The following is a 27,609-nucleotide window of genomic DNA, read 5'->3' as shown; positions in this document are numbered from 1 at the left end:
AGAGGAGACACGCAGCGCTAGCTCCCACAAGTCCAGACACACATATGCAGCAGCAGATACAGCGTCACAGTGTGTGACTACACGCCCCCCCCCCCCACACACACACACACACAACACCAGCTCAGCGCCTCTTGGACATGCGCTGCTTGCCCAGGACAGCCAAGATCCTCATGTCCTCTCTTCTCGACTCTCTCTCTCTCTCTCTCCCTCTCTCTCTCTCTCTCTCTCTCTTTCTCTCTCTGTCTGTCAGTTGCTCTCTCTCCTGCGCAACAATCCTGGGCCCTCACTCACTTCCAACTTTGGACACGGAGCCAATGCAAAACAAATATGGAAACTTAGCGGGACCTCGTACTCCCGAATGTACGTCTCCTGGGATCCCAGAGGTCGATGCTCTGCCAGCTCTTCTTTCGTTCCCCCTACTACTCTTGTTCTGCTCGCAGAAGAAAGCAGAGCTTGGTTGCTAGACAGCTTCAGGGAAAGCAAAATTAGTCCAGCGCACTGAGGAACTCCACAGTGTTTGTCGCAAGACCTGCCAGCGACCTCGGCCCCAGATCTGGGTGAAACAGGCCAGCAAAGTCTCGCTAACAGCATGTGAAAAAGATCTCGCCCGTGCCGTACCAACGCTGACGATCGGAGTGCAGGGCTCGGAGTGTCGCAGGCCCTCCCCACGGTCGGGCCACTTTCAGTGGCACCTCAGACCACGGACTCCTTACCTGACTGGACTGAAGCTTCCCAGCCACACCTCTTCTTACTAATCCTAACCCCCTTGCCCCTCCCCTCAGCCCCACCCCACCCCCGCCATGCCTGGGTAATCCAACTTCTTGCTTTAGGGCTGATCAAGATCAGTCCCCTGAAAATGTGCCTTCGACACTCTCAGGCTGCCATGTGCAAGCTGAAGCTGTGCACACAGTAAAGGGTCTGTCCCACAGTCTGACACCATGCACAAAGACCACCGCTTACCTCGCAGGAGCTCACTCTTCAGCTTTGGTTCAGGTCGGAGAAGGCACTCCTGCATCGGGTAGGTTTCGTTTTGTTTGTTTCTTTCTTAAATGGCTTCACTGGCTACCCCCTGCACTGCTAATGTTTACTGTTTGCTGCAGCAGGCTTGTTGTTTTTCAAGCGGTGTTTTGTGGTCAAATGGACAGGGGCATGTGAAAGCTCATGACCAGTCGCACTCCTGTTCTGCTCTTCTTTTAGTGGAAGGGAGTGTGAGTGTGGTCTCAGAGACTGTAGACAAGACAAACAGAAGTCTGACACTGACACATTGAAAGAGTGGCAGGCATATCGAGGCTTGTCACGAACCATGGCCCTGCGGCAGATGTTTCTCAATGAGAGGCAAAAAAGTGCAAATAACCTGTGGCGTCACGGCAGCTGCTGTGTTCCTGTTCCCCTACAGTTTGGGCTTTGTTTATTTATTCTTGTGGGCATACTGACATCTAAACTAATGAGGAGATTTGTGCACTGCTGCTTTTAGAACTGCTTTTGTGTGTGTGTGTGTGTGTGTCTTTGTGTGTGTGTGTGTGTGTGTGTGTGTGTGTGTGTGTGTGTGTGTGTGTGTGTGTGTGTGTGTGAGGTTGGCTTTGTTGGGGGAGGGGTTTGGTTGGGATGAAAACATCATGGTCCCACTGTCAGCCTGGCACAACAGAACAGCAATGATGTCAGAGTCAATATCCAGTGCACTGCAGCTCACATTATTTGACACAAGGCACAGTGTCCTGTGGATTACCCAAATTGCGATAGTGCTGCATTTGCATGTTAAAAATTATGCAAATCCTGAAGATTTGCAAAAAACAATTGCAAATTTGATGCTAAAGAATGTTTCTATAGGTTGCATAAGAAAACCTTTGCCAGCCTATCAGGCCTTTTCCAGTATGTTTTCACCAATGAGCATTATTAGTAACCTTTTCACACATTTTAACTCCAGCCTCTAAATTGTTAATTCTTTGCGGCAAAACATCCTTTCATCATTTCTTAAGAAGGCTTTTATAATAGCCTGATGAAACAGGTGCACTGAGTCCGGAAAAGGTTTAAATTTAAACTAAACCCAAAGCCCGCTGTTCTTTCTAAGTGCAGCAGTTTAGCTGTTTAAAGTCAATCCTCAAAGTGCGCCGATTGTGGAACTGCAGGGAGTGACTAAGACACAGCCTCTCCTTGTTATTACTAAAGCAAAAGAGGCAGTTGTAGTAATAAAACTGGACGTGCCCAGCGGAGTTATTATTAGACATGGCCTTTTTTAGAGTAAGGCAGGTCTGCTCTCCCCCACCAGGCCCAGTTTCCATCTCTAATCTCTTCCAGATGTGCTGATGTCACAGGCACATGAACATATCAGTGCCGGAGCCTTCAAAGCATGCAGGGCTGTGTTTTAAGAGGCTGGAATCTAATCCCCTGCCTGCGGGACGCGACAGTGTCAGTGCCGCCAGAGGAAGAAGGGCAGCAGCCTCCGAAATCCGCCTGTAACGACCTTACAGCAGAGCAATTAGCAGCAGTAAAGATGTTCAGGCAGCAGAGAGGATCCTAGGATGCCTCGTAGTTCTGCTGCTTACGGGCCAGGCTTCACGCTCCACGCTCGAAGTCAACATCAATGTGACAAGGGTTGACCGAACATTTCTGGACAGGCCATCTGCCCTCAGTCCAAGCTTCTCTCCAGAGGCTCCTAAGGTTCCAGCTCAGATTCCCACAGTGGGCCCTGTCATTCTGGCAGGGAGATGGAACTCTCAGTCACCCTTCGATGAGAGGCAGCAGCCTCCTCTGTGGCTGACAGAAGATCTCACCATCCTGCTGCTTCAGGGCTCGACTCTCTCCTTATAAAGATCTCTGCTGCTGGGGTGCCCTTCCATCAGATAAAAATTATTCGGAACATCAGCTCACTCTTTATTTGGACCGTCCCCAGCAGATGGTCTACAGACACTCAGGTTGTTAACAAACTATATGGTGAAACTTACCATACTGGACAAATGCAAATACACTGTGTTCGGGGGATGAGGGTCACGTTTTGAAATGATCAAGCTTAGAATCAAAGCCAGGGGGAGGGTTTCCTAATTCCCTGAGGTCCTGGCCAGAGTGTATTGCTAGAGTGTTTCCTAATTCCCCGAGGTCCTGGCCAGAGTGTATTGCCAAGCAAGGAGGAGCTTTAAGTGTTCAGTCTGTTGGAGATTCTACACTTCGGCTTACATTGTTGGTTTAACATTTTATGTGACAAATTATTGCAAACCAGAAAACAACTGCAATAGTAGGTCCAACATATGCTTATTATCCATCAAATTGAATTTTTTTTTTAATAAACTTAGAAGAAAATATCCTTAATTAAAAGACATTCCATCACTTGTGTATGTATGCTATTCTTTGATTCTCTATGAAACCGTGTACACAACAAAGATATATGATCTTAGCATGTGCTGGAAAATAAGGAGAGAGACGATTAATAAAAAGATAACGAAGTATGTGACTTGTCCCAAAAATAACAACCAGAGTCTGGAACAGTTCCCAGAGTGCAAGCAGCAGTCTGATTACGGCGTGTGCCTGCGTCAACTTCCTATCCCTAGACACTGCAGAGCTGACCTTCCATTCACTGCCCAGTGAACAAATCATGTTTTGTTTTGTTTTTATTTCTACTGTCTTGCATGGTCATGTTTATATAAGTTTTACCACGCAACATGCCAGTGATGTGCACACGTGAGAAGTATACACAAGTATACAGTCTGAGAGGATCGCTATAGAGCCATATCCATAAATACTGACCTTGAGTGGAAGCGTTTGAGAACGCTTAATGGCAGTCTATTTTGTGCTTAATTTGGGCTGTCTTTACAGTCCAGGAGCTGGAATTATTGCATTTTGTCTGGGTAAACCCTTCAGGTTGAACTGTAAACTATAGTCTGTTTTCTACTCCCAGGTGCTTGAATATAGAATCTCATGATTGTACACTTTTTACTCACACACACACACATACACACACACACACACACACACACACACATACACAAATATACAAATATTCAGTATGTACTCACATATACCCGCAAATATAGAGTATGCACTCAGACATACACATATACAGTGTGTACTTACACATACAGTATATACTCACACATAGCCATACATATACAGTATATATTCACACATACACATATAATATGGACTCACACATACCCCATATGTACAGAGGCAGGCTAAACTACAATAACAATTCTTTTTTTAGTAGACAAGAGTGTTTGGGTGTATGTGTGTAGCCACACACTAGGTGGCGTTTGGCCCAAGCACAGCTAGAGTGGGGGCTCTGCCCAGCAGGGCATTGAGCGGGGCATGGGTGAGGTGGGGGCGTCACGGCACAGGAGACGTTCTGGGCTCCCCGCCGGGCACCTTTTTTCAAGCAGCGCATTTCGAGGAACCTTCTTATGGTCATCTCCCTGACCTTGATCTGTTAGGCTTCACTGTGTTATGGTATATGTGGTTCAACTGTGATATCTTCCACCAAGTTTATAGCCTCATCCTAGCCGATAAGACTGGTGTGACGTCACGTGAAGCAGTTCTAATCAGTGTGCTCTGTGTTTAATGGCTTTGTAAGAAACCCAACCCTAATCTGTGCATTGCTATGAGTTCAATAACATCGCATTTGTCTCTGAACAACCAAAAGTGAGATGTACATATTTCATTTGTCTAAAAGACTTTAAATATATATACTGCAGACTTGTAAATGTCAGTGAATGCAGTGAGTTTTTTCAGCGATCTTTAGACCAATAAGATAAGATAATATCTCTCTTTATGAACTGCTTGTGATAGGTTCAAACAGGAGTACAGCTCACGGTAAAGTGGATTTGTTAATGCTCGAGTTTTCGTTGTTGCTATAATTCATCTGAGCAGTCTCTCTGAAAGAATTCAGGAAATCTTTAAGGGAGTCTAACTAGGAATCTTTGGTATCTGTGCAAAATAAATAAATTGAATTGAATGTAAAAAATTATCATTTTAGATTGAGTTGAAAAGGTCTATATTACTTTATATCTCACTGAGGACTTTTGGAAAGAATTTTATTTAAATAAAGCATCTTTGGCACCAGCCAGGGTTGTTAAACTTCAGATGCATTTATTATTTTAAATCTGTTCTGTTTTTCAGAGCTGCAGGGTCAGCCTATGAATCATTGCAACACACTGCAAGTTACTGACCTCAGTAGTTCACACTAGGTGGTGCTGTTCCCTTAGCCAGGAAAGCTGCTGTACTCCCCCTTGTTTCACTGGACAGCGCAGTCCTGCAGAGCAGACCACATTTGAATCTGTTCTGTTGCATATACTCACACAAAGCTGAATGCACTCGCTAAATTTGCTGTTGCTCAGGACATCTTATAATAGCAGTCCAGGGCATTTGGTAAATCCAGAACACACGTACCAGTAATGACTCAACTTCTTAATGTCTTTTTTCAGAATGATTCGTAAGCTGTATGGCATTTAGTTTCACCTTTTCATCCTCTCAGTCCACTGAACTATTAAAACCGCAGTATTTATGAAGTAACTGATTAACCTCTAGAGGAGTTCTAATTCCTCGAGCTTCTAAGTCTAAAAGTAAAAGCTCCCAACAAGCCTAAAGACATTGTGTAAAGCCCACATGAAGTCTTTAGACAGGAAGAAGATAACCTTCTACTGCACAGAAGAGCGCTCCATGTCACATAAACCGTATGAATCCAGCATGCCGTCTAAAGCTTTCTAAAGTACAGGTTCTGAAATGGAAACATCAGTAGCACAGCACTGGTAAATGACCTAGAACGCTACGACCAGTGTGTGCACATGCATGCTTATGTGAGTGTGTGAGTGTGTGTGTGTGTGTGTGTGTGTGTGTGTGTGTGTGTGTGTGTGTGTGTGTGTGTGTGTGTGTGTGTGTCTGTGGGCATATTTTTATGCATGCCCATTTGTCTGCCGGTATGCATTTTCCATATGAATCTGGAATCCTTCTCAAGGGGGTCACACCCCTGTCCAGTATGTGGTTGACTGTGAGCAGTTGGGGAGAAAGGCACCCCTTTAAGCCCCCTCTCACACCTCTGACTAAGCAAATATTTATCCTAATTTAAGCAGAGATCCTGTTCAGCCCTGGGGGGAACTGGGGAGCTAAAGTGCAGTGGGGTAATTAAGCAACCAGTCAGTGTTCAGAGTCAGCCCTGTACCAGGCACTGATTTCATGCGTATCTCAGCCTAGGATGAAGGTGACCCGTATTGGTGCTTAGGGTGTAGTTTTTATTTTAACTATCAGTTGATGACTGATCAAAGTTAAGCAGCTGGTCATTTCCTAAGGTGATTTTTTGGGGCGGTATGGTGAGAAGGGTAGTCGTGCTGTATATATGTGTGATGGTAGATAGTATGACTGGGAGCATGATTATATTGCCGTGTTTTCTTTTTTTTATAAGTAGAGTGGGGAGGGATCTTTCTTCCACAAAGAGTTAATGTTGGAGACATTCCAGGAAGGCTGGAGCCACTCATCCTGTGGGTCTACCCCCCCACCACCACACCCACCCCCTGCTTCGGTGCTGTGACCTCACTTCTCAACTGGCACTTGTTCAAGAACACAAGAACACACGTGCACACAGCCAAAAACACGCAGACACGCACACCCGCACACGCACACGCGCGCGCGGGCATTCTATATCGGGTGTGCATGCTGGCGAGGCGCTTCATTCGCGTATGAGGTCAGCTGTCACAGAGAGCTGGAGCTGTGAGTGGACAAGAAGGGAGGTGAGGACCGACAGCAGAAAGTCAAGCAGGAGAGAGAGAGAGAGGGAGAGAGAGAGAGAGAGAGAGAGAGAGAGAGAGAGGGAGAGAGAAGGGGAAAGAGCTCGAAGGGTTAGGAAGATCAACAGCACCATGGATCCGTGCAGCAGCACAGGAAGAGAAGTGGCTGAAAGAGAAGCCGGCAGGGTTTTCGCTTGCTCTCTGCCTCCTTTCCAGCACCGTTAGTTCTCTCTCTCTCTCTCTCTCTCAGAAAAGCTCACGACTCTTTCGGCACACATAAACCATGCACCGACTTGAACTTTCGGCACACTAGTCTGACCACAGGAATCACACCAAGACTCTTTTTTCTTCAGGAAGGAGAAGAAGCCGAAGAAAAAACAAACAACAGAAAAGCAAATCATGTGACACAGCTCCAAGCCAACCAAGCACAGCTGGAGGAGCACGACCGTCTCAACCTGTTTTCTCCCCGAGGAGGGATGAGCGCTGAAACCGAGCGCGGCGTGCGGCTCCGAGGGTTGCGCACCAACTCGCCAGGATCCGGTTACTCGCACGGCTTTCACCCAAGTCGCCCATCTGTCTTTCGTGAGTCGTCCGCGATGGGAAGTGCACGCGGCTTCGAGAGGCCATGGGCGCACGAGAGGAATAGGTGAAGAGTGCGAGTGGAGAACAAAGCAAGTGAGGGAAGTGACAGTGAGAGAGAGAGAGAGAGAGAGCGAGAGAGAGAGAGGGAGAGAGGGAGAGAGAGAGAGAGAGAGAGAGAGAGGGAACCATGAGCTTGCCGACCAACTGTGGCTTCCTTCCCCCTGCCGACCGGGCCTTCAAAGTGTGGAACGGGAACATCTGCGGGTCAGCGTGCGCGGTCAACTGGCCGATCGACATCGTGCAGAGACGCAGGCGGTAATTCCCTTCACTACCTCCCTTTCACAGAGCCAGGAAGGCAAGCTTTTTTGAAAAGCCGCCAGCGACGCGTGTTCCTGGCGTGTCAGATGATGTCTTCACAGTGGCACCTGGTGCTGCGCTGGTTGCTGTTGAATGATGCCTTGCCGTGATTAAGATGTGGTGTGGGGTGTGTGTGTGTGTGTGTGTGTGTGTGTGTGTGTGTGTGTGTGTGTGTTGCATGTAGAATTTCAGGAAGCAAAGTTCTCCACCTCATGCATAGAGTATTAAACTGAAAAGGTTCATGGCTGAACTGTGCAGGTGGAGTCCAGGGTCAGACACATTACCCGCTGTTCCAGAGAACACTGTTGTCTGCGACTTCAATTTTTTCCCCATTACCAAGCACATACTGTGTACATTTCACTTTAGTTAAGTTAAAATGCATGTCCTGTATGCAGAATTCCATTAAGTCCAGCGGAAAGATAGAGTATTGATATTGATATTGCAAACTGCAAACAGTATTCAAGAAAACTTCATGTTAAAAAATGTCTTGTAAGTTTAGAAAAGCAATAACAAACACTTGTTGAAGGTGTGTTTATGTTGATTATTGTGTGGTTTGCAATGATTGTTTTTGTCAGGTTCAGTTTAGCTTGTAGGTCCCTGCATGTGTATACAGGACACTGTGAGTACATACAACACATACTATAATGGCAAGCACTCAGACACCTTTGTGGAACAGCAGATCTATAACAAGCTATACCCTGTTGATCTGAGAAGATAATAATGGTAGACCTCAGGGACAAGCAGGAAGTGAGACGTATCCTGCTATTTCGAACCGGTTCTGCAGTCCTCAGTCTTCCTCTCCATACAATCAATGTCCATCTGGTATTCTCTTTCTTGGGCCAGTTTTTCCTGGTTTATGAAAACTTGGATTAAGGGTCTAGATCACTCGACTGTTGGATGTTAATGCTTAAGCTAAGCAGGTAAACAACACCATGAACAGCAGGACAATGCATGGCGTGGATCTGTGTCACAATGTATCTCAGTTCAGACTCTGTTTCATGACAAATGGAAGGTCTCTCCTGGCGACCTATTTAAGCAAGTGTAAAAAGTAAGCTTGACACAAGGACGGAGACTTTTGTTGTTTGGAGTCCAGGGGTGTTCGCTGAAATGGAGCGTTAGAATGGGGCATTAGAAGGCCCATAAACAAAATTTTATTTCTTCTTCGGAAAGTACTGCTTTTCCTTACCACCTCAGTTCCTATAATTTGATATAATGGACAGTTGGCAGAAAGAATCAGCATCATGAAGTTGCAACAGCTAGCTGGGTTGTATTTGTTTCTGTAACTTTCTGTCCTAAGAAACACCCACGTGCCTCAACTCTTCTTTTAGAAACATTGCACCATAGTTTATAGTGTGCTTTACTTACAGTAAACCCCAATGTGATTCACCGTGTCATCTCGCAAACTTCACAGCTCTCCTAAATGGAGTTGCGTCATTTCCTGTTGTTGAAGACGGCTATATCCACATTACACAAAAAAAGGATTCCTCCGAAAAGCAGAGTGATTGTGTGTTTTCAATAGCAGGAAACCAGTGGACTAAACACCAGGAATTGACTTTTTAACATTTGCGGTTTCGCATCGACACCAGTTCGCCATATCTATGGGCACTTTTCTTTAGCAAATGTACAGCTTTCATTTGGTGCAGCTGGTTAAAGGGAGCCCCTGGCTGTCTGTAAAGTAGCTTCCCATAGAAAAGTGGCATGTGAAACACGAGCAGGACTCTGGATACTCGCACTGAAACCGAACAAGGTGCATGGCCTCAATCTCAACCGAAATATTCCACCTCCAATAGCCAGATGGGTCACTGACTTTGGAATCGAGCCTGTTTTTTGAGTCGGAGTTAATGGGAAACACAATACAGCGTCGGTGTTTAGACCTCAGCCTGTTATCTCATATACATCAAACACCGCTGTTCTCATTTATCTCTGACGAGAGTGCAAAATGAGCCGCAAGTGACGTCAAACCCTGGGCTGTGCACGGCGACACAGGCGTCTGTGGTCACAGCTTATTTTCAAGGGCTTTAAAGAAGTGTGTGTGTGTGCAGCGCACGCACGTCCAGTGTCTGTCTTAGGCATTCTTCTGAATCTAGCATTAGGACCACTCTCCTCAGGCTGACGCTAACCAGAGGGCAGGTCTGATGGAGGCGGCCAGCTTGGTGGAGCACTGGGAGCCCTTACTGTTCACTCCTGCTGCATAATTGCTTGATTGGAAGAGGAAGTGGTAGAGCGTGCATCGCCCCAGGGCCCAATCACTCGCTTATTGAAATGTCCCCGTGAAACCCACATCTGCCCCCACGATCAAAGGCCTGCCCCCACCCCGTCTCCATCCTGCCCCTACCCCCCACCCCGGGCCTGTGCGCCGAGCTTGGCGTCTCACTGCCTAATTGCCCTTGGCTGGCAATCCGCGCGCACACTGCCCTACCTAGATCGATCCAGCCATCCAAATAAAGGCCGGATCTGCCCAAGGCTCGATGGAGTCCGGCGGCAGGGAGAGGGTGCGTCTGGGAGGGGGGTGGAGCTCCAGAGTACAGCTCGCATGGGAGATAACAGACGAGTCCTCGTACGCATTTCTCACTTTTGAGAGGCGCCACCATCAATTAGGCCACGCTCGGCACAGCAGGCCACTAAGACCACTAACAGAGAGCCCATCGATTGCGACATCCCATCTCTTCCTTAACAGACGCAGCTGGTGCATGAAGGCTGTTCATAATGAGTCTCTCGGCAGTGCTGTCTTTGGAAATGACTACTGTAGCCCCATATTGGCAAAATGGGCCACTTTAGCTAAACCAGTCCTTTAGGTAGTATTTGTGATTTACTGGACTGCCCTTCACTACGCAGATTTTTCATGCAAGTCTCTAAATCATCACGTTCCTAGAGGCCTGGTATCTTCAAGTTATCTGCTGCATAGAGTGCCAAAATATCAGTCAGCTTTGTACTTGGAAATTGTTAGTTATAGTTATAGCTAACAACATGTGTTAAGCATGAAGTCCCTTAGATCCTTTGGTCAATTTCGACAATGGGGTGCTGGCCTCTTATATAAAAATATCTATAATATTACCCTTGAGAAAATAAGATTACTTTAACTTTTTGGGGTTTTGACTGGCCCTTTTGGATGTAATCCAGCCATACAGCAATTTACCTAATTGCACAATTAATAGGTAAACAGTAAACAGGGTAAAGAGCTAGATCCCTAGATAGCTACTGCACACACATGCTGACCCCCCACCCCCGCACTGACAGTCAACTGGCCCACCAAATGGGCCAGCGAAACTAAAACAAAAAAGCATTTGCTTTGCAGGAGTCATAACTCATGTCTGGCAAATTTAATTGTAAATGTTTTGGTCCTTCCCTCATGCCCCACCTGTCAGGCATGTCTAAAGCTGAGCACAGGGACTGAACACAGCAAGAGCCTTGGTGCCATATTCCCCCCATAGATCATGGTGTGGATGAAGGTAGGATAGTCCAGCTGAAGATAATAAAGACACATGGCCTAAAATAGGAGACACACAGTGCGTCAGCCATGGGAACGATCCTCTGACAGATTTGCGAGGGAGAATTGCCGGTCATGTCAGAACAGTGAGCGCACCGCCTGAGGCCTGTTCCAGGACAACACCTGGTCTCGGTCCATCAAGGAAAGGTCTGCTGGTCTTAGCCAGCAGATAGTCCTGCGTTCCAATCAGCACTCACTCAGCCCTATAGCCAAGGCTGGACAACTTGCAGTTTGTGGGGTGGGGGGGTGGGGGTGGGGTACTCTTACCTAGTTCTGCTACAGGCTGGATAGCATATCTGATAGCATCTGCGTGGACAGACTGCCAGAAAATGTGCTGGCCAAATTTTGTATGGTATCTATTTGTGACATTATGGTCATTTATGGTGCCTTTATGCTCTAGCGATCACAAAGTCTTTCTTGCTTTCTTTTCTTCTCCTGCTGTGTTTCCTCCATGGCAGTAAGAAGAAAGGCCTGAAGCCTTTGCACCGAGAGCACATCATGTTTAGCCCAAACACTGATGGCAAAACCCTTTGGAATGTTCATCAATGGCATACTGCAGACCTGTCTGTACATTTGGCACATGTTCAGACTTGCATGTCTGGTGTGTTGATGACGTGTGTGGGCAGGGAGGGTAAGAGACTTAGTCTCTTTTATATATATATATACACATTCAATATCTATTCAATATTCTTATATATATATATATATATATATATATATATATATATATATATATATATTCTATATTCATATATATATATATATATATGTGTGTGTGTGTATATATATATATATATATATATATATATATATATATATATATATATATATTCAAGATTAAAAAGTGTTATTGCAGTAATACATATGGCCATGCTGAAAATCCCTTCTCTAGAAAAAAGCCCCGCTTTAAAACAAACCTGCAGAGAGAGTTTCTTTTTCTCCCAGCTCTTACTAAGGGGGACTTGAGTGTGGACAATTATTTTTATTATAATTGTCACACATCCATTTATCTTGCACTTTGCCCTTCAACTTTTATGGAAGGTTATAGTGAACAGCAAAAATCATGTGAATTTAATTTTCTTAGCTGTTCTTGGATATTTCGTATATACGATTCATACCGACAGTACATTCATTAACACTATATACAAATAGTATTTGTGTAAAATGTTCTCCCAGACGTCCTCTGCATTACACAAAGTTAATTTGGTATGCTTTCTGTAGGTGGGCCATATTAAAAATGAGTTCATGTTTCCTGATCTGTTAAAGCTTGCCTACACGCAGTAGATGATGTGCAGGACACAGTGTAGCTTCGCAGGCCTCAACCGAAAAGCCATGGTGTCACCCTACACTTTTTGCGACTAAGATGGGTGTGGACCACTTTGTGGCCAGACCACTAGACCCATGGGAATAAATATATACAAACTTTATTTACTATGGGTGCTTTGTTACAGCATAAGTTTTTTTTAAAAGAGGTGGATTTGTTTCCTTTCTCTCTGTTTCTTTTCCTGTAACAGCTCTCTGTGGCTCTCTGGAAGTTGTCCTTTAATGATAACATCTGACTCTGAGAGAGATGAGAGCAGGAGTTTCTGTCGCCGACCTCAGACAGCCAACCTGTAGCAGTGGGAAAGGAAGTGAGAGCAACACACAGCACGCATTCACATCTCTGCTCAAGAAAAACCTAGAATTAAAAAGCCATTGGGTGATGCTAAAGTTGCACTTCTTTCAGTTCCAGCAGTTACATGTAATTTGGTCTTCTGTTTCTATGTAGCGTATGTTAAGAGTATGCGATTAGCACAGCAACTATAGGAAGGAGACATGTGACTTCCTATGACTTCAGAGAACATTTAGTTCTAACTTCATTCATAACTTGACCACAGTGCTCACAGACCAACATTAACACGTCATGTTCATTTTAAATCTGTTTAGATAGAAACCTTTTCCAGACCTTTCTGCAAATTTGAATTTTAGTGGACTACATAGCTATAATGTGATTCTCTGCAAACTATGCACACACTTATTTTTAGCATTATAACTTTTTACTGATGTTTAATTCTTGCAACATACTGAAGTCCTACATAACAAGCAGGTTTGTTAGAACAAATGCTCAGTCTAATCCACTGCCTGGCTTGCTCTGACTGTCAAAAAGCCCTTAGTGCACCTTTTAGGATCCAGTCGCATCCAGTCGTATGTGCCAACACTCCTTAGGGAATCCACTCAGCCATATTCCCATTAGGGTTTGTAATAGGGACCTCTCTCCTTCACTAAGATGACATTCCGATCCTGTGGTATGTCAACGTGGGCTAAATTAGCTAAATGGGGTTAAAAATAAATAAATTAAAAGGTGGAATAATGCAGAATTTGAAATAACCAAAAAAAATTATGCTTCAAAAGCATTATCTCTCATACAACTGGACAAAATACTTTTAACAGTGCTCACCAGTTTTTTTCAGTAGCCCATTTTAAGAGGGCCTCTTTGGCCCTCGCTGGCGTTAATGGTGTTGGTCTTCACTGGCATTAATGGCGTTGGCCTCACTGGCGTTAATGGCATTGCCCTTGCTGGCATTAATGGCGTTGGCCTCACTGGCGTTAATGACATTGCCCTTGCTGGCGTTAATCGCGTTGGCCTCACTGGCGTTAATGACATTGCCCTTGCTGGCGTTAATGGCATTGCCCTCGCTGGCATTAATGGCGTTGGCCTCACTGGCATTAATGACATTGCCTTTGCTGGCGTTAATGGCATTGGCCTCACTGGCGTTAATGACATTGCCCTTGCTGGCGTTAATGGCGTTGGCCTCACTGGCGTTAATGGTGTTGGTCTTCACTGGCGTTAATGGCATTGCCCTCGCTGGCATTAATGGCGTTGGCCTCACTGGCATTAATGACATTGCCCTTGCTGGCATTAATGGCGTTGGCCTCACTGGCGTTAATGACATTGCCCTTGCTGGCGTTAATGGCGTTGGCCTCACTGGCGTTAATGACATTGCCCTTGCTGGCGTTAATGGCATTGCCCTCGCTGGCATTAATGGCGTTGGCCTCACTGGCATTAATGACATTGCCCTTGCTGGCATTAATGGCGTTGGCCTCACTGGCGTTAATGGCATTGCCCTTGCTGGCGTTAATGGCGTTGGCCTCACTGGCGTTAATGACATTGCCCTTGCTGGCGTTAATGGCGTTGGCCTCGCTGGCGTTAATGACATTGCCCTTGCTGGCGTTAATGGCTGCATGGAAAGCTGCTCTGTGCTCTGAAGCTAGGCAACGGGGCACGGTGTAAATTTATGAGGCATTAACCTAAACCGGCTGTAATTTATTTATATTCCATGTTTTACATTTTCTGTGTATTAACAATAAAATATCTATATAAAAAATGTCTGTGTTACATTCGCAAATAGGATTTTGTTTGTTTGTTTGTTTTGTTTTGTTTAAGAAGTAAGAATACCGAATTGAAAGCAACATCACGACCTAACCTCCGGAGTATTCGAATTGTTCAAGGCAGCCCTAATCTCTGAGTTTAAAAACAGCAACAACCTGGCAATACACTCATATTGAGCATAGCGGTTACAAACAATACACCGAACAGAGCTATTAGAAACAATACACTCACACTGAACGCACTTATTAGAAAAGACTTGGTGACTCTTTTTTGTATTTAACACGACATAAGGGATAAAATAAGAGCATTGATTTCTTCAGCAGCTGCATACGGGTGGTGTACATGAAGGGTGGGGGACACGTTGTGCCGCAGGTCTGAAGCATGTTTCACCTGAGAGACTGTGACCCCTGCAGCTCCACACTCTATTTATAGCCCTCCATAGACTGGCCATGTGACGTCCACACCGGCTCTGCGTGGCCGCCCGCATCACCCTGCGGATGGCTCCCTCAGAATTCTCCTTGAATGGCAGATGAAAGCTCCTGGAGAGGACAGGCCGAGATGCTCCTTGTCTCTCCCCACCTCCACTCCTTATTACGGAGAGCCCTGACTAGGCCTCGCCGCACAGGTGTATGCATCACCTTGGCGACAGCAGCCCTGCACCCTGAGTGCCTCTCTGCTCCTTTTCCTTATGAATTGAGGCTCCTCATTCAGAGATGCTTATGTAACACAGCGCTTCCTTTAGCAGTCGCTGCCTCTGTTGGACCGCCGAAGAGCTAAAGGGAGGCGTGTGGTACAGCAGCAGTAACGTTAGTGGAGCATGGGCGGAGAAATCTCACCTCCTACCTCCACTGTGTGTAGAGTACAATATGCTGGCCTGAAAATACAGAATCTTTCAACTGTATCTTTCAAATGTAACCTCACATGAATGAAATGGCAGAGCACATCATTTTGATATAGTCAGAATGAATTAAAATAATAATATAAATAGAGACACTGCTGTTTTCTCCTTGTCCTTGAATACTACTTGATTACTGACCACTTTTTTCTCCTCGTTTCTTTGTAGTGCAGAATATATTTAAAGAGTTTGTGGTGAAACTGTCTCTGCCTCTGTGTGTCTCTCTCTGCATGTCATGGCAGTTTCGATGTGGAGAATGGCCTGGCGGGGGGTCGCCCACTGGATGCCCAGGTCAGCCCCAGCTCGGGCCTGGTGCTGCAGGCTAACTACCCTCACAGCCAGCGGCGCGAGTCCTTCCTGTACCGATCCGACTCAGACTTCGAGCTCTCACCCAAGGCCATGTCCCGCAACTCCTCGACCGCCAGCGAGCTGTGAGTGACCCCAGCGCCACAGGCAGAACAGAGATGGTTGTTCGCAAATGCTGCAAAGCACGGCAGTGTTTATACAGCAGAGAGTTTTCAGTGATACCCACTTTGACATGTAATATTAACAATAAATTCAATATGCAGTGATGGTTTTAAGAGACAAAGTCCTTATATACTTCAGTTAAGAAAAGATATTTCAGTTAAGGTCATTTTATTATAGTCGTGCACAGTAAGTGTTATGGCCTTCTGTAGCCAGCGGTCTTACATTTGTAAGGCCAGACATAACCACTGTCTTTATCTTATTTCTGCTTCCCTTTTGTCATTGAAGCAGTGTTGACGTCCATACCATTTTGCCCAAACATCCCCGCTAGGTTATCAGACTCTCCTTGTGTTTTTGTTCAAAAGGGAAGAGGGCTTGAAACAGTGGGAAGTCAGTTGCCTGCCTCGGTGAGATAAGCACGTGGCAGCTTCATTTTCTCCTTTAACAAGCTGCTCAAAATGTGTGTGTTTCCCATTCACTGACATCCCCCCACCATCACCCAGATCCACTTACTTACACACCCAGACCCACTCCAACACCCAAACACACTCTCTCCCACACCCCCTCTCAGCCATATCCCTAAACCTGTGCGGTGCACTGAAAGCCATGCATTGGTTTATACAGGTTTATGTGATGGGTTATGTGATGCATGCACCATAATTCCTCCCCTTACTCTACAGAGAGCTCCCCATGCACATGATTCACAGTTAGACCAATAAGACACGAAAGCTTCAGTTTACCAGGATGATGGTAAAGTTATACATAAGTTTTTTTTTTTATGTTTTTAGAAAATACATTAAAAAAGTTTTGTAATTTATATTATTAAAACAATATGGAGCATAGATAATCATAGATGCAATAGTATTAAACAAGTTAATATGACTCTTTTCACATCAGCTTTTTTCATTGGATATGGTTATGTATAACTTAGAGTGTTGCATATCATGAAGGGCATATGTAACACTCATGTCTAGTAAACTGAAGTGGTCTGTTTTGGTGGCCATGTTGCTCACTAGTCTGCCTGAACTCAGTTAGCCTAGCAATGCCACAACTGTAGTTGCATTCCTCATGCTTAGAGCCAAGGGGTTTGGATACTGTGTTGTGGTTCCACGGGAGTCAGGTACAGCAGGCCTCTGCACAGTTCCTCATGCGAAATCCTATTTACAACAGCCAAAGAACCCTGAGCGTCCTTTAATCTAGTGAGATACGAGGTTTCCTTTTCCTACCCCATCTTAGGAGCTTTGATGCAATTTTTTCGCTCTCATTTCAGACATGGAGAAGACATGATCGTAACACCATTTGCCCAGGTGAGTGAGTTTTAGACCACATATCATCCTGTAGGTGTTCCACCACAGTCAAACAGCCATACACAAACCCATGCAAGTAAGTGGAGTAAGACACTGACGAGGGGGTCTCTCTTAGGTCCTGGCCAGCCTGCGCACGGTGCGCAGCAACTTTGCCGCTTTGACCCATCTGCAGGACCGCGCTGGCTGCAAGTAAGAGATTTGACAGGCTAGGTTGGGTCGTCCAGGCCCTTTTAGGCAATGATAGCATGGAAGGAATGCTGAAGACTACTGTGCCAGCGATATCTCAGACCTATGCAATGGCACTCACCCACTTTTCTCCTCTCTTCCAGACGCTCATCGGGCAGCAACCCCCCTTCCATGTGTAAGCCGGGCTTGCCAGGTCAGTGCCACAGGGCTTGGCGTTGTCATTAGATGGGGAGATTGGGCCTATTTTGTTGGGGGTTTTGAGTAACAATACTGCGCTGGTTGGCACTGGAGTGCAGACATGGTTCAGCATGAACAGTACATATAACCACATAGTTCCGTGGTGCCAGAGCTCACTGGGCCGAATGGAACAGAGACAAGAGCCTACGAGGCAGGAGTCTACAAGGAGCCTGTAAGGTTAGAGCCAGCAGGGTTAGAGCCTACAAAAGCTGCAACATTAGAGCCTGCAAAAGCAAAAGCCTGCAAGCAGCCTGAGAGGTTAAAGCCTGCAAAGGCAAGAGCCTACAACGCAGGAGCCTGCCAATCCGCTCCTTTATCATCGCTGCACTTTTTTTTCCAGTCACAAATGTAAACACAGTCCATGGTTCCCATGACAAGTCAAGACGAGTTCTGTATGTGTACCATCATATTATACCATACAATCTTTTATTGGCAGCCAAAACAATTAATAATCAAATAAGCAATAAGCCAAGCCGGATAATAAGCAAGGACCTGCAGGCAGACTGAGCATGGGTCATGTGCGGCGTGAACAGTGCACGATGCCCAAACGCTCCAAAACATAAAAATGTTTTAATCTTGTCCATCTTAAATCAAAACTAAATGTTGATAACATCTTTTTAAAAATAGCTATTTTATTTAAAAGTAAAAATGATATGTTGGTGTAGCCATGGCGTAAGAATGTGTGGAAGAAGCTGTAGCCTTGGGGTGCTCCATCACCTGTCTCTTTGCAGATGAGACGTACCAAAAGCTGGCCATCGAGACCTTAGAGGAGCTTGACTGGTGTCTGGACCAGCTGGAGACCCTGCAGACCCGTCACTCGGTCAGCGAGATGGCCTCCAATAAGGTATTCCCTCCCCGTTTACCTTCCCTCAGCCTGTAGCCTCAGCACATTATGAACACCACAGATGTGTTCATAAACATGTGTGCATATGGCAAAAGGTGCATTTGTTTCCTCTCTTGTTCTTGTATTGTCTTATTTTATTTTATGGCTGAAAGTCAAATATTAACAAAGAAACCAATTAGCCAATTCCCCACACTTTTTAAATTTATTTATTTATTTTTTGGAGCCTGAATGAATCATGCAAATAACTGAGCTGTTTATTTTCCTCATGGGTAACGTTTTTATTTTTGCATGGACCATATTTTCATTGGTTACACTGTACCTGTACCCATCCCTCACCCTTCTTGCAGACACATGCAGAGACTTACAGACTCTCACAGACACACAGACACACCCGAAGTGTCTGCCCAGACACATGCTGGTATATGTGAATGAGTGTAGATCTGATATCACACAAGACCACCACAGAGCTTTATACCTAGTGATCTGATTGGCTGCCCTTAAAAGCTGCGTACCTCCATCGCTGCACGGCCATGTGGGATGAAATGCTTGGCTGCTGAAACCCACTTTACCCAAACACACATGCAGTGAGACGCTGAGGGGCGGGGCATGACTGAAAATGATGCAAGGCTAAAAATAGACATCACGGTCTCCAACATGACGGTCTCCAGTCTGTGTGCCCTGAATCCCACAGAAATATGTCAGAGTGTGCTGAGTCGATCTCAGGTCAATTAAGTGCAAATTAAACCATTATAAGGAGCTATAAATCATTTAGCCCCATTGCATCAGTGTACTGCGCTTTCTCCATGAGTTACAACATTATGCTATCACTTTTAAAATATTTTGTTAAGGTGCAGTACTGAAATACATGTTCTTCATCAGTGTCAAAAGTGAATTACGCAAAAGAATGCTTACTCCGTTTAATGTATCTTAATTTCTCTCACTCGAGAGACCCTTTAAATAAGGGTTGTAGTAGACCCTTTACTACAACCAGACTTCCAGGCCCAAGAGGTCACACAGTCATGCCCAGCAAAGTAGCTCTGGGCTCTGGGCCTGGGCTGATTGGCTTATCAAATCCTCCACTCTCCTTCATTTTTTTTTCATTTGTTATTCCACTCTCCCCGTGACCTCTTTCTGCTTTAGAGTTTCTGCTTTATGCACATTTATCCCACTGCTCATTTAACACACAGAGCACACGCACGCATTCATGTTCACCCATCCCCACGTGCACACACACACACGCCTCCCACCAAGCTCGCTGGGCCAATCAGATGCTCCGGTTGGGCTCAGCCTCTGTTGTAAGGAGCAGCTGATTGGAGGCTGTCCAGCGTTCAGTACAAGTAGGGGAAGGTGGGGGTGGTGGACGTAGTCCGCATAGCCCCCCCCAACCCCCCAACCCCCCACCCCATATTTACACACACCACAGGGTGACAGCGGGCAGAACTGTCGCACACTGCCTAGTCGGAGCACACGGGTTCTGCCCCTTCACACACGGTCTGTTCGTGACTGCAAGCGGCTCCTCCGCTGGACTCTTTTTGTTCACGCTGCTCACATTATACACGTCATGAGACCACAGTGAGACTCCAGGGAGAGACCCTGCAGGCTGTTCTTTGGAGGATTTTACCCAACAGACCTGAGCTCTGCCCTGTAGGCCCTCTCTCACTATGGCCTTGCGCGTGTTGGCGAGCCAGAGGCATGGCCTTTGGACACATCTCCCATACTCTCTCCGGTAGGTGCAGCAGGAGCGATACGCTACACGTTTACGTCACCCGCCACAAGCGCAGCCTGTGCCAGTGTGAGCTGCAAGGTGAGGCGCGTAAACCTTAAGCTCCACTGCTTTTGATGGAACACTTTAAACCTGAGTTTCCATGTCATGTGCAATAGCGTCAAGTCAGTGGAAAGAGCACAGGAGAAAATTCCGCACCCTTGAAGTAGACCCCAGTACTGTTCATCAAGTGGCGCATCAGTCTTACAGAAACTGAGCAGATTGCAAAGAGAATGCTTTAAATTAAGATGTATGCTACATTATAAAATATTTTAAAGTAAATGCATATATGTATGTACGACAAAATATGTGGTGTGTGTGTTTTGCCCTCAGTTGTAAGACATCCCTATCATAGTCATATATCTGATTGCATAACAGCCTCTGCAAAGATGATTGAGGTTCATTCAGTGAGCAGGTATTCCGCTCAGATGCCCATGAAGTCTAAATGAGGGGTCCTTCCTCCTCACAGAGCCAGCTCTGTATACATGCAGGCACCATGGCAACCACAGAGTGTTCTGCTGCGTGTTTGTATCACTCCCTCTCCTTGGATGTCATATCCCATACCGTCTTTTTGATACATGATACAAAAACTACTATCTGGACACACCTCACTGTTGGAAATGTGAATGTGAATTTACAGTGCATGCCTTAGCTCCCTCTTCCTGCACTGTGGAATTTATGAGTGTGTGAATTTCTAAACACGGACATCAAGGTGTGTGCCCTTGAGCAAGGTATTTCAAGCCAGGTTGCTTCAGGAGAGCACCTGGTGACAGGAAGCACAAGAACAAATGGTTGGAGAAAAACTCATCTCTATTGCCTTGTGGTGTTCCAGCTCATTCTTAACCCATGCCACAGAAGTGATAATAAAAGCACAATTTAATGCTGTTTAATGCTGTACTGGACTCAGGGTGGATAGCATTCGGTAAAGCTTATTGCTCTCGTTCATATTAACATTGCTCATTTATGTACAGCAGCACAGTAAATGATCCTAAGAGCTTCACAACATGTTAGAAATAGGTTGACACACAAATTACTGGTGAGGTGGGATTGTTTTGAGACGTCTGCATAATCCTAATGAGAGATGTGTGTTTTCCCTGTTTTTTGGGGGGGGGGGGGTTTCACCTCATTCAAAGCATTATTGATTCTAATAACTTCTGTGATAGTGAATTATTCATGGCTAGATTACAACAAACCCATTGTTCTGGATCATATATTCTGTGTGCAGTTTAAGAGGATGCTGAACCGAGAGCTCACACAGCTGTCAGAGACGAGCCGCTCAGGAAACCAAGTGTCAGAGTTCATAGCAAGCACATTTTTAGGTGAGTCTCAACATGACTTGTACCTAAGGTACAAGTGATGCTTTACCATGATTTGTCACTAGGGAGCTAAGCATTCGTTTAACATGTTACGAAAACATGTAAAAAACAATGTAAATAATAAAGAACATTCTGTATTAGTAGGAATATAGACAGAATAAGAGAGAGGTGGTCACATGCATTCCTTTAGCTTGTGTGCACATGTGTGCGCGCTTGTGTGTTTGCATGCAAGTGTTTGTGCATTCATGTATGCAGCATTTTCTGAGTATGGAAAATTGTTGCATAATTGTATATGATATTACTAGCAGTGTAGCATCTTCTAGCATAGAGCATGTACTTGTGGCAAAAGAGAAGAATGCTTTCAAATGGGGCATACATTCCTCAACATTGTCTGTTGTTGCCATGGGGACTGTATTGGACTGCTTGTGCGTCGGCGAGTGTTTAAGTAATATTATGACAGAGAAGAGCAGCACTGAGAAGCCAGAATGTGAACATGCTAAAATTAATTAATTAATTAATTAATTAATTAATTAATTAATTAAAATACAATAAAATAAAAACACTAATGATGTGAATGGAATATTTGAGCCTGAAAGTGAATTGGTTGGATATAAAAGCTATGGTGCTGGGTCACAGGAAGAGGAAGCTGAATGAGCCTGGTGAGAGGTATTCTGCTTCTGAATTGCAGGCTGCTCATGACTTCCTCGCCACCGCTGGCATTCTGTGAAAACACTGACCCATCAGTCAAGTATTATGTTTGCGTAATGTCATCTTGGTTCCAACGTGCGTACGTGTGTGTTTGTGTGTGTGTATGTGTGTGTGTGTGTGTGTGTGTGTATGTGTGTGTGTCTGGGAAACCATGCACATGCCATGCAGAAAAGCAGCACGATGTGGAGATCCTATCCCCGCCACCCAAGGAGAAAGAGAAGAAGCGCCGGCCCATGTCCCAGATCAGCGGCGTGAAGAAGCTGACACACAGCCCGAGCCTGGCACCCACCTGCATCCCACGCTTCGGGGTCAGCACGGAGCACGAGAGCCTGCTGGCCAAGGTGAATCTTCCCCAATCCCCGTCCATGCTCCAGCAAAGCTAAGAATGAGTTCAGTTCTCCAGTGAGAAAATCTCATAGGATTTAACTCTGTGCAGTATTTATGTTAGCAACTTAAATATAGTACGAGGATTAGGATACTTAGGATATTCACTTCTGGAAGGTTTTGTTTGATCACAAGCCTTTTTGTTTCCAGGAAATTGAGGACATTAATCGCTGGGGCCTAGACATCTTTCAGATTTCTGAGCATTCAGGGAATCGTCCCCTGACAGTAATAATGTACACCATTTTTCAGGTACACAAGTTCATTGTTTATATCCTACTTATCCTTCATTCCCATCTACTTCATCACCTGTAAAGTTTTCTGGAGTCTCCCCAATATCTATTTGTTGCACAACCACTTCTCATCTCCTAGGAACGGGACTTGCTGAAGTGCTTCAAAATCCCACCAGACACATTCATCACCTTCATCATGACGTTGGAAGACCACTACCATGCCGACGTAGCCTACCACAACAACATCCATGCTGCTGACGTGGTGCAGTCCACCCATGTGCTCCTCTCCTCACCAGCTTTAGAGGTTCCTTGCTGATCTTCTTAAAGCAAACTAGAAGGGGGTGGGGCTTCAGTCACATAACTAATGTCTTAACTCATGTGAATGTGGTTTTTTTTGTTGTTATTGTTGTTTTTATTTCTCTTCTTCTTCTCAGGCTGTCTTCACTGACCTTGAAATCATGGCAGCTCTGTTTGCTAGTGCCATACATGATGTAGATCATCCTGGAGTGTCCAATCAGTTCCTGATCAACACCAGTAGGTTTATTTGTGATTATTTCACAATATGGTATAAAAAAAAAACACTGTGATGCAAATTTTTTAAAAATCACATTAGGTTTGAGAGCAAGTTCAGTTCTATTACACCAATGCTGTTTCTACTTTTTGTGAAGTCAAGATTTTTTTTGTACTGTAGTGGTTATAAAGCAAAAAGAAAAGAAAAGCCAGGCTGGACTATGATTAAATTTAGGAGATAAGAGTATTCACTGCCCCTTTCCCTTACAGACTCAGAGCTTGCTTTGATGTACAATGACTCCTCCGTGTTGGAGAACCACCACCTGGCTGTGGGCTTCAAGCTGCTACAGGAGGAGAACTGCGACATCTTCCAGAACCTGAGCAAGAAGCAGCGGCTGTCACTGCGCAAGATGGTCATTGACATGGTGAGACACTGAGCTGATGGATTGGGATAATTCTAACCTTGATCTAAGCTAATGTACATAGAGTTAGTATACCTTACCTTATCTTATCTTCTTCTTTGATTCATCAGTCCTACCCCTTGGTCACTCATTTGCCTGCTCACCGACTGTTTCTAATGCAGGTCCTGGCTACAGACATGTCCAAACACATGAATTTCCTGGCAGACCTGAAGACCATGGTCGAGACCAAAAAAGTGACCAGTCTCGGAGTGCTGTTGCTGGACAACTACTCAGACAGGATACAGGTCCATGATCTGCAAATGCGGCTTTACGTTTGGGGATGTGGCTTCCTTCCGTTTGTTCTCACTGCATGCTCATCTCCCCTGTTCTGTTTTGGATTTCAGGTTCTCCAGAACATGGTCCACTGTGCTGACCTCAGCAACCCCACCAAGCCCCTGGAGATCTACCGGCAGTGGACTGACCGCATCATGGTGGAGTACTTCACACAGGGTGACCGTGAGCGAGACAGGGGCATGGAGATCAGTCCCATGTGTGACAAACACACCGCCTCTGTGGAGAAGTCTCAGGTCTGAAGTAACATAGCTGCTTAATATCAAACCAATGAAATTGCCTGAGCTATGTGAAGCTATATAGTAGTGGCAATGTAGTTCTAATAATAATATGTAATATAATAATCCTATCATTCCATGTTACAAACAGACAAGTGGACTTTTAACACTAAGACGTTTCATGCAGCTCTAATTGAACACTTCCAGACTTGTCAAATCTAACCCTGATTTGCCTCCATCTGAAGGTGGGCTTCATTGACTACATCGTGCACCCCCTGTGGGAGACGTGGGCCGACCTGGTCCACCCCGATGCTCAGGACATTCTGGACATGCTCGAGGACAACCGGGAGTGGTACCAGAGCATGATCCCCCGCAGCCCCTCGCCCACACCCGACACCCAGGATCCGCAGGGTGATGGCGGCCCCTTGGGATGCGCCTCGGGCCCCGACAAGTTCCAGTTTGAGTTGACACTGGAGGAGGAGGGCGAGTCAGAGGGCGAGAGCGGCCTCGAGGCTAAGCAGCCCGATAGCGAGAGCTCCAGGACTGTGGCAGGCAGCCTCCGGAGGGTCCCCTCACCCCAGCCCAGCCACATGCTCAGCCTGGCTGCTATGTCGGTGCAGAGTCCGCATCACAGGACGTTGTCTCCGGATGTTGCAGACAGGGATGGAGGGAAAGAACTCGAGTGAAAAGTATGAGGCGAACACGGAGTAGCATTGCCTGGGACTAGCACTGCTATGTTATTTATGTGTCTCGTAGATGACACGTTCCTCATCTGTGATGGGCTGAGTGTGGCTATAGCAGGCCTCCTAGCTCCTAGTGTACCATACCAGAGACAACTCCTCTTTTTAGATTTGCCTTTTCCTTTTTCACTTATTAGGCACATTTTTTCCCCAGACAAGCCTTTTTTTCCTAGTTCATAAAATTTGTCACTAGGACACAGACCAGATTTGTGTCTGGGACACTGTCATATACAGATTACAGATTGAATGAATAGAGGTCAAAAGTTGAAGTGAGCTGTTTATAGTCTACTGTCAAAGTAAGGAATCCTTCTGAGAAAGAGAGTCTTCCTTCAAATAATGTACATGGTGTATGTAGAGGACAGTCCATGTAATATTTATAATAACCTTACAGGGTCTAGGAACTTTTGCACCAAACTATTAGTTTAGATACTTAAGATATTCATTTATCTTGTGAATAATTCATTTAGCTTTCATTTGTAATCTTAACATTTTTAGCCGCTTGAAAATGAACAGATGAATTAACAATGTCAGATACACCAAATATTAAATTGAAAAGAAAAATAATTATGACACTAATAACCTCAGGATATGAACAATGATTTTAATGTAGCAAGTTACCCCTCTGTATTACCCAGTGTGTCTTTACTATACAGAACATTTGTTTTTTTACATTGAAAACTTGACAAAAGTCATGTATTATGAGTACTTCAATAGAAGAAAGATATTTTGAAATTGAAAAACAGGTAATTCCATGCTAAGTAAAGTAAGATGTCAGTTCTTGGCACACCTGATCACAGATCTGAGAGCCACTACCTAAGGTAGTATTTAAGTGATGTCAGAAATAAAACATGACAGATATAATTCAGTTTATTTATTTATTTAGTTTGAAAATGTCCATTGATTGCAGTAAAATGTAAAAATATAAACCCCAGACAGTCATTTTCATGCATAATCATAACTCATAACTGTTAGTGTTAGGAGAGTTAGACCATATATATATTCATATATTCCCAAGTCCTCATTTCCAACTCTCTTAGTTGACAAGAACCATGTTATACATCTTGAATGGGACATTCTGTTATATCCAATGTAGGTAAATGTTGTGGAATTCTAGAGCTTTTTATATAATAAGAAGTCTGAGTTTATAACTACAAATTTGTTTGCATACAATGAATATTTTCACCCAAACTCCCTAGTATCCTCTGATATCATTTTACACCCTGCGACGCAGTGACTTGTGCCAGACTGTCTTAGGTGGAGTTTGAACAGTTTAGGGGATTTCACATGCAATGGCTCAGCAGTGACCTTTAATAAACGAGTACCTTTATGTCTAGCTGGGTTCAATATTGAGGGGTACCGTAGATCTTAAAACATCACTTACACTCATGTTCGCATCATTTATTTTTGCGTTTTAACACATTAATTTGATATTTATTATTGAAAATGGACAGACTGTCAACACTTAATGTTGAAGGCTGACATGATTAAGTGTTTGTCAGACACTGGCCCCTGTCTGCACTCTGTAAAACAAGTTTTAATGATGTGTTTTTATTTAAAGAGTATTCTGAGATTACTTCAGGAATCCAAACCAGGCATTTTGACACTTTTAAAGGGCTAGAGATGAACTAGGATAGACTAACGAATGTCTCCCTCAGATGTGTAGTACTATATCCACTTTTACATGACTGCAACTGGGTTTTCATCAGGATGTATTATTACATTAAAATGTAATAATACATTCACTCAATTAACTAGCTCTAATTCTGTAGATCTGTTAAATGAACAAACACAAACTAAAATTGTCATTGCAAAATTGGCAGAATGAAATGTATGAAAATTATTGTCTTATGGTGAATGTCTGCTTCTTTCCATCACATATGTGGCTGCCCTTTTCTTCAAACAAAGTGCACAAAACCCATTTTCTTCTTAATACATTTATCACAGGAAACATTAAAAGTGGGTTTTAAAACTGAGCAATGGCAAGGATTAAAAAATAAACACAATAGCAACAATTGTTCTTTCAGACAATAAATGATTCAGCGAGAGCCAACGGATGCCAGTCGATAGCGCTCAAATGTGCTAAAATCACAGCCTTAAAAATGCAGTGACTTATAAAACTGCACATAGACTCTGCCGTATTTGTGGTATGTTTTTCATGTCATTTCTTGGGTTGTTTTCCATTTTCACTAATGTGCCAAGTTTCCAATTTATTCAAAGTGCTGATAATGTCAAACAAGGTCATGTACGTTCGGTTCGTTTGTTCAGGAAATTGTGTACCCCACTAAGGCCGAGTTCTCCTTCAGATTGCGGTGTTTTTGACGTTTTCATTTGTACCTTTCCATCTGCCATTTTGAAAGCCAAAAATCTCCCGATTAATTCAGGATGTTCTCTAGAACCATCAATAAATTATTTGGAAAGCTGTCTGTCTGCGTGACTTTATAAATAGCAAAAGATGCAGTGTACACCATTTAATGATGACTTGCAGAGTTTTTAAACTTTCAAATGGCACACGCAGGTGTATTGCTCAAAATCCAGTTTTGCAAAAATTAGCC

At 44.6% G+C, this 27,609-nt stretch overlaps 1 protein-coding gene across 4 annotated transcripts; it reads left to right on the top strand.

Moving 5' to 3' along the window:
- Nucleotides 1-792: 792 nt before the first annotated feature.
- LOC113581896 (cAMP-specific 3',5'-cyclic phosphodiesterase 4D-like) lies at nucleotides 793-27,480 on the top strand. 4 transcript variants are annotated; one of them, XM_027017342.2, is made up of 17 exons: nucleotides 7,540-7,604; nucleotides 12,648-12,764; nucleotides 15,641-15,829; nucleotides 16,229-16,270; nucleotides 17,134-17,170; nucleotides 17,286-17,359; nucleotides 17,500-17,549; nucleotides 18,325-18,437; nucleotides 21,425-21,518; nucleotides 22,392-22,564; nucleotides 22,758-22,856; nucleotides 22,977-23,141; nucleotides 23,272-23,371; nucleotides 23,618-23,772; nucleotides 23,931-24,053; nucleotides 24,153-24,335; nucleotides 24,563-27,480. In XM_027017342.2, the coding sequence occupies exons 3-17, from the start codon at nucleotides 15,798-15,800 to the stop codon at nucleotides 25,001-25,003; spliced, it is 1,881 nt and encodes a 626-aa protein (XP_026873143.2). In that variant the 5' UTR covers nucleotides 7,540-7,604; nucleotides 12,648-12,764; nucleotides 15,641-15,797; the 3' UTR covers nucleotides 25,004-27,480. The 4 variants fall into 4 exon arrangements, with proteins under 4 accessions (XP_026873142.2, XP_035379036.1, XP_026873141.2 ...); XM_027017341.2 differs by lacking the exons at nucleotides 7,540-7,604; nucleotides 12,648-12,764 and adding an exon at nucleotides 793-1,018; XM_035523143.1 differs by lacking the exon at nucleotides 12,648-12,764 and having other exon boundaries at nucleotides 6,671-7,604.
- Nucleotides 27,481-27,609: the final 129 nt, after the last annotated feature.

Source organism: Electrophorus electricus, chromosome 26, assembly GCF_013358815.1.
Source record: "Electrophorus electricus isolate fEleEle1 chromosome 26, fEleEle1.pri, whole genome shotgun sequence".
NCBI lineage: Eukaryota > Metazoa > Chordata > Actinopteri > Gymnotiformes > Gymnotidae > Electrophorus > Electrophorus electricus.
The sequence above is the reverse complement of the archived record's forward strand: the minus strand, read 5'-3'. Positions and strand labels throughout refer to the sequence as shown.